The sequence below is a fragment of the Lampetra fluviatilis genome, chromosome 35, assembly GCF_964198595.1.
Source record: "Lampetra fluviatilis chromosome 35, kcLamFluv1.1, whole genome shotgun sequence".
Lineage (NCBI taxonomy): Eukaryota > Metazoa > Chordata > Hyperoartia > Petromyzontiformes > Petromyzontidae > Lampetra > Lampetra fluviatilis.
Window position 1 is genome coordinate 12,386,888 of NC_136309.1, and position 6,000 is coordinate 12,392,887.

At 43.9% G+C, this 6,000-nt stretch overlaps 1 protein-coding gene across 1 annotated transcript in view; it reads right to left on the reverse strand.

The window, feature by feature from the left end:
* Positions 1 to 5,499, reverse strand: part of LOC144944714 (dual specificity tyrosine-phosphorylation-regulated kinase 4-like) — a 70,772-nt gene extending 65,273 nt beyond the window's left edge. The window contains exons 1-3 of the mRNA XM_078873072.1: positions 5,394 to 5,499; positions 4,937 to 4,991; positions 4,163 to 4,262 (exon numbers count right to left, since the gene is read on the reverse strand). Coding sequence (XP_078729198.1) covers positions 4,163 to 4,262; positions 4,937 to 4,939 — 103 coding nt within the window. The 5' untranslated portion in view covers positions 4,940 to 4,991; positions 5,394 to 5,499. The remainder of the gene's footprint in view (positions 1 to 4,162; positions 4,263 to 4,936; positions 4,992 to 5,393) is intronic.
* Between the last annotated feature and the right edge of the window lie 501 nt (positions 5,500 to 6,000).

The window sequence follows — 6,000 nt, forward strand, 5'->3', positions numbered from 1 at the left end:
GAAGGGTAAAAAGCCAATTATCATATTTTTACTGGCAAATGAGGCTCCAATGGTGTAAATGCTTACCCCGAGCTCTCATACTCTGATGGTGCATTGTCTTTGAGTTGTGCGCCTTTTGGCGTCATCTGGTCCAAACCATGTGAGACTAGGCTCTAAGGAAAGCTGTCTCGGGTGTGGACCAATCAACTTCAAGGACAGTACACATTATCAGAGTTATGTTTTTTGTTTGCATTATGACTGCAGGTATTGTGGTCTATGTAAACATGACTCCTTGTAAAAAAGGTGTCAGTTTTGTTGCCAGATAGATGGGTAAAAAAACAATTATCATATTTTTACTGGCAAATGAGGTTCCAATGGTGTAAATGCTTACCCCGAGCTCTCATACTCTGATGGTGCATTGTCTTTGAGTTGTGCGCCTTTTGGCGTCATCTGGTCCAACCCATGTGAGACTAGGCTCTAAGGAAAGCTGTCTCGGGTGTGGACCAATCAACTTCAAGGACAGTACACATTATCAGAGTTATGTTTTTTGTTTGCATTATGACTGCAGGTATTGTGGACTATGTAAACATGACTCCTTGTAAAAAAAGGTGTCAGTTTTGTTGCCAGATAGAAGGGTAAAAAACCAATTATCATAATTTTACTGGCAAATGAGGTTCCAATGGTGCAAACAGTTCTCGTTGAAACCTTCTGCGGCCAGGCTACCAAGATTATATGGCTTACCAAAGATACATAAAGAAGATACACCCCTTCGTCCCATCGTCTCTATCAACTCCCCAACTACGAACTGGCTCGTATTTTATTTCGATTTAAAGCTTTCGTGACTGCAGGGATTCATCTTCTTGGTTCATAACAAAATAATTTTGAGAATTATTTTGTTATGTTTTATTTTTATTATTTTATTACTTCCCTTCTACGTGACTTTACCAAAAGAACCAAGAAGATGGCTCGTATTTTGTCTGAAATCCTGCGGCCTTTCACTGGAAAAAACACCTCTGCGGTACTAAACTCTACTCACCTGGCATCGACAATCAATGGTATTTACCTGTCCCCAGACAACCTGCTTGTCAGTTTTTATGTGGTTTCGTTATTCACCAAAGTTCCTGTACCTGACACCATCGCAATCATTGAAGACTTGGTTCATCAAGGACTGAAAACTGAGGTACCCCCCCCCCTGGTGAGACACTGCTTAACCAATACATACTTCACCTGGAATGAAACTTTCTACAAACAAACTGAGGGCACCCCAATGGGCCCCCCCCTATCTTCGGTAGTAGCCAACGTTTTCATGGAGAAATTTGAGACTGACACCATCCAGATTGTCACTCTACGCCCAACCTTATGGGAGAGGTACGTGGGTGACACTTGTGTCATCTGGCCACATGGCTGGCCTGCTCTAGACCAATTCCTTGACCACATCAATTCCATACACCCAGCCATCAGATTCACCATGTAAGTCGAAAAAGATGGCAAGCTACCCTTTTTGGATGTCCTCATAAAAAAGAGACCTGATGGTTCAATAAGCCACTCTGTCTACAGGAAAGCTACCCATACGGATGCTTACCTAAAACCGGATTCCCACCACCATCCATCCCAGAAGAATTCCCTCATCAAGACTCTACACCATAGAGCCCAATGCATCTCCGACCAGGAACAGATTGCCAGTGAACTCAAGCACGTACACCAAGCTCTCAAGGCGAATGGTTACTTCGACTACACAATCCGCAAAGCCATCACTCCAACTATGAAGAAGGACCATCTTGATGAGCCATTCAAAACCATCACCTTACCCTACATTGCGGGGGTCACAAAAAATATCTCCAAAATTCTGAATAAACACAAGATCCCGGTCCGATTCACCACAGTACATAAAATCCGTGATCTGGTCCCGTCTGTAAAATATGTGATTCCAGACATACCCTGGTGTCTACAAACTAAGTTGCCTCTGTCATAGCAGTTACATTGGGGAAACCAAACGACATGTCTCGGACCGCATCTGTGAACACAAAGCAGACCTGAAACACGGTAGGACCAACACCTCAGCCGTGGCAGACCATTGTTATAATTCAGTGGGCTCATATGACATTGACTTCTCCAAGATGGAGGTTCTCTTCAAGTCATCCGGCTACCATGAGAGATTCGTTCATGAGGCCATCCACATATACAAACACAGAGACAATTTCAACCGAGAAGATGGATTCTGGCTCAGCAATCATTGGAAGGATGTGATGAACCATTTCGGGTCTTGATTGATTGTGTTCACGTTTACGGTGACTTTCAGACCGCATTCAATTCGCTGGCATTGACTATATAGCTTTTGTATTCTCTTCACGGATCGGAGTCTTTGCTCCGCTGCAAGTTTCCTGCTACCACTCTCCCACTTACATATTTCTTTGCCTCCTCTTAGTACCTTTCACGCGACGGTCAATGGTATGGTGTATAGTAGATTGTATATTAATAAATAGTACAATAGTGTAATGTTTAATAGAATGTATAAGGTAATATATAGTATCGTAATGTATCGTGAATAGACAGCAGTGTGGTATACAGTAGGGTTTGTAGAATAATACATAGTGTAATATTACAATGTATAGTCTAAGTTATAGGGTAGTGTATAGTAACGCAGTGTATAATTCAATGTTGGGGTTTGTCTATGGCAGTGTATAGTACGGTGTATAGTCGTGTGATGTAGAAAAAAGTTTAGTTGGAGGCATATCAATATAATGCATAATGTTAGAGCGTATATTGGGCTGCGTATACGATATTATACAGTGTAGTTTAGATTGGAAGGTATAATATTGTAATGTATAGAAGTCTAGTTTATAGCATTGTTGTAACGCAGCACAGGACAGAGTAGCACAACACCGTGGTTGTTTCTCTCTCTCTCCCCCCTCCTCCATTCCGAGCATAGATGGACTCGTACGTCTGAACAACGCTCTCTGCTTTCCATGGTGCTAACGTTAAGGAAAAAACGCTACTTTTTTCGACATAGAAGTGTAATGTATAATGACTTATTGTTAGTAGCTCAGCTTATTGGAGAGTATATTGAGCTTATTGATTATATTGATGTAGTTTATATTTTAGTTTTTTATCAGTTTACTATATGGTAATCTTTTAGTGTAGTATATACCCAGTTACTTAATGTTAATAGCTCAGCTTATTGGAGAGTATATTGAGTACATTGATTATATTGATGTAGTTTATATTTAGTTTTTTCACATCGGTTTATTGTATGGTAGTAGGGTATTTGCAGTTATTTAGAAACTCCTTTTTTGTTTTCCACGTAATGCACTAGCTTGATACGCGGTGGTTTGGGCTGTTGCAGTTATTTATTATTAAAATTTCCCTCCCCTTTATTACTGCTCATCCTACATAATACACAAGCATTAATATGACTTTGAGACCCCCCACCGCCTACACATTCCACAAGGAGTGACTAACCCCATATCGGCATTTGTCATCTATATGCTAAATTCCTCCGTTGATATGTAAACTCCTTTGTCAAGGCGCTCTCCTCCTCCCACCCAGCTTAAAATACGCTGCCAAGCTTAGCAGTGTTCATCTTCTTGGTTCTTTCGGTAAAATCACGTAGAAGGAAAATAATAAAATAATAAAAATTAAACATAATAAAATAATTCTCACAACGTTTCGGCCACAACACAAGCAGCCGTTTTCAGACTCTGTCTACTTGACAGACCTGTTCTCCACCTGAAGACGGCTGCTTGCGTTGTGGCCGAAACGTCGTGAGAATAATTTTGTTTTCTTTTTATTATTTTATTATTTTCCTTCTATGTGACTTTACCGAAAGAACCAAGAAGATGAATCCCTGCAGTCATGAAAGCTTTAAATCGAAACTTAGCAGTGTTCATTAGGACGCTGTCTTTCCAACAGCTCTGTTCTTCACCTGAGGATGGCTGCTTGCTTTGTGGCCGAAACTTCGTGAGAATTTCATTTGATTAATGTTTAATTTTCATTATTTTATTATTTCCATTCTACGTGACTTTACCGAAAGAACCAAGAATATGTTTTTCGCTGCTGCTGTGCATTTCCAAGCGATTACAATGATGATGATTTGATATCAGGCCACTTGGTTGAGCTGCTGCTATTTGAGCTGCTATCATTTTTAGACTTTGATGATGTTCCTGCTCCTCTCTCTCTCTCTCACCTTTGGGTGATTTGCTGCGGATTAATCCGGTCCCGGAGGTGAACGCACTCCACGTGGTGATAGACGGAGGCTGCCTCCCACTCGCTCCAGCTCGACTCGTCTACACACATACATATACACACACATACATACACACACACGTACAAACACATACACACATACAAAGACAAAGATCCCCCGTATAGCCTGTAACAGACTGTTGGGGCAAGTGCTGTTAGCGAGCACCTATGAAGGCCAGCACGGCACACTAGGGGGTGGGTGGGCAGCACCTTTATCTCCACAGTGGCGATGTTTACACACCACACCAGGTACTCATTTGAGGCTGAGTCGACCTAGGGGAGGCCCAGGACCGGTTCAAATAATCGTCACTGGTGTTGGCCGTGAGCGGGAATCGAACCCGGGTCGCCAGGTTCGTGGCAGAGTGCGCAAACGGCTACACTACCGCTCCCCACATACACACATACACACACATAGACAAATGTGCAGTAGACTCGTCAACACACACACAAAGACAACGGTCCCCTTGAGGCTGTAACAAAAATGTGTTCATAGGTGTGGGTGTTTGTAAGTGTGGGTGTTCATAAGTGTGGGTAGTGTTCGTAATTGTGGGTGTTCGTAGGTGTGGGTAGTGTTCGTAAGTGTGGGTAGTGTTCGTAAGTGTGGGTGGTGTTCGTTAGTGTTGGTGTTCGTAAGTGTGGGTGGTGTTTGTAGGTGTGGGTGGTGTTTGTAAGTCCTGGTGTGGTTCATATATTGAGTGAAGGGGGTCACGCATACCATGGCGCTAATTCTGAGAGTAGCGTTGTTGTGCTCCGTAAATCTCTCAGCGTCTCTGCGTGGAGAGTGGAGAGGGGGACGGAGGAGAGAGTCAGTGGAGGGCGATGTCACCGCTATCACAAGTGGACTCACATCGTCAACACGAACTCACATTCACCACAAACTCACATCCTCACCACCAACCCACATCCTCACTACGGACCCACATTCTCACTACGGACCCACACACTCACTATGAACCCACATCCTCATCACGAACTTGTAACCTTACCACGAACCCGCATCCTCACTACGGACTCACACCCTCACCAAGAATCCACAACACAGACCCACACACTCACCACGAACCCGCAACACGGATCCACACACTCACCACGAACCCACAACACGGACCCACACACTCACCACGAACCCGCAACACGGACCCACATACTCACCACGAACCCACACAGCTCACCTCGTAAAGATTTTCGATTGGATGGCTTCGGCAGAAGCCGTTCGAAAGTTGATGATGAGGATGATGAAGTCATATGAAGCTGCTTGAAGATTCAGAAGCAGCCGTCTCCTTCACACCCACTCAAATTCTGAAGTGACGTCACAGGTGACGTAATAGCGTAAATGACGTGACCACGCCCCCTATAGCCACGCCCCGTCGAGTGACGTCATACAACGCGACCACGCCCAACCGACAGCTCCTCCCCTGGGCATCCACCCACCACCCCGCTTCTACTTCCGGGTCGGGGCGATTGGAGGCAGTGGCGGGAAAATCTGAACCCTATTTGGCCTTCCTCTAGGTCGACGCAGCCTGAAGGTACCTACACGGGACTCTGTGTGTGGTGAGTCTGTGGGTCTCTCTGTGTGGTGTGTTTGTGGGTCTCTGTGTGGTGAGTCTCTGTGTGGTAATTCTAGATTTGAAGCTTTCGTGACTGCAATGATTCATATTCTCAGGTTTTTTCGGTAAAGTCACGTAGGTAAAACATTAAAAGTAATGAAAGTAAAATAAAACAAAACAAAAATAAAATTCACGACGTTTCGGAGGCAACACAAGTCTCCGTCATCAGGTG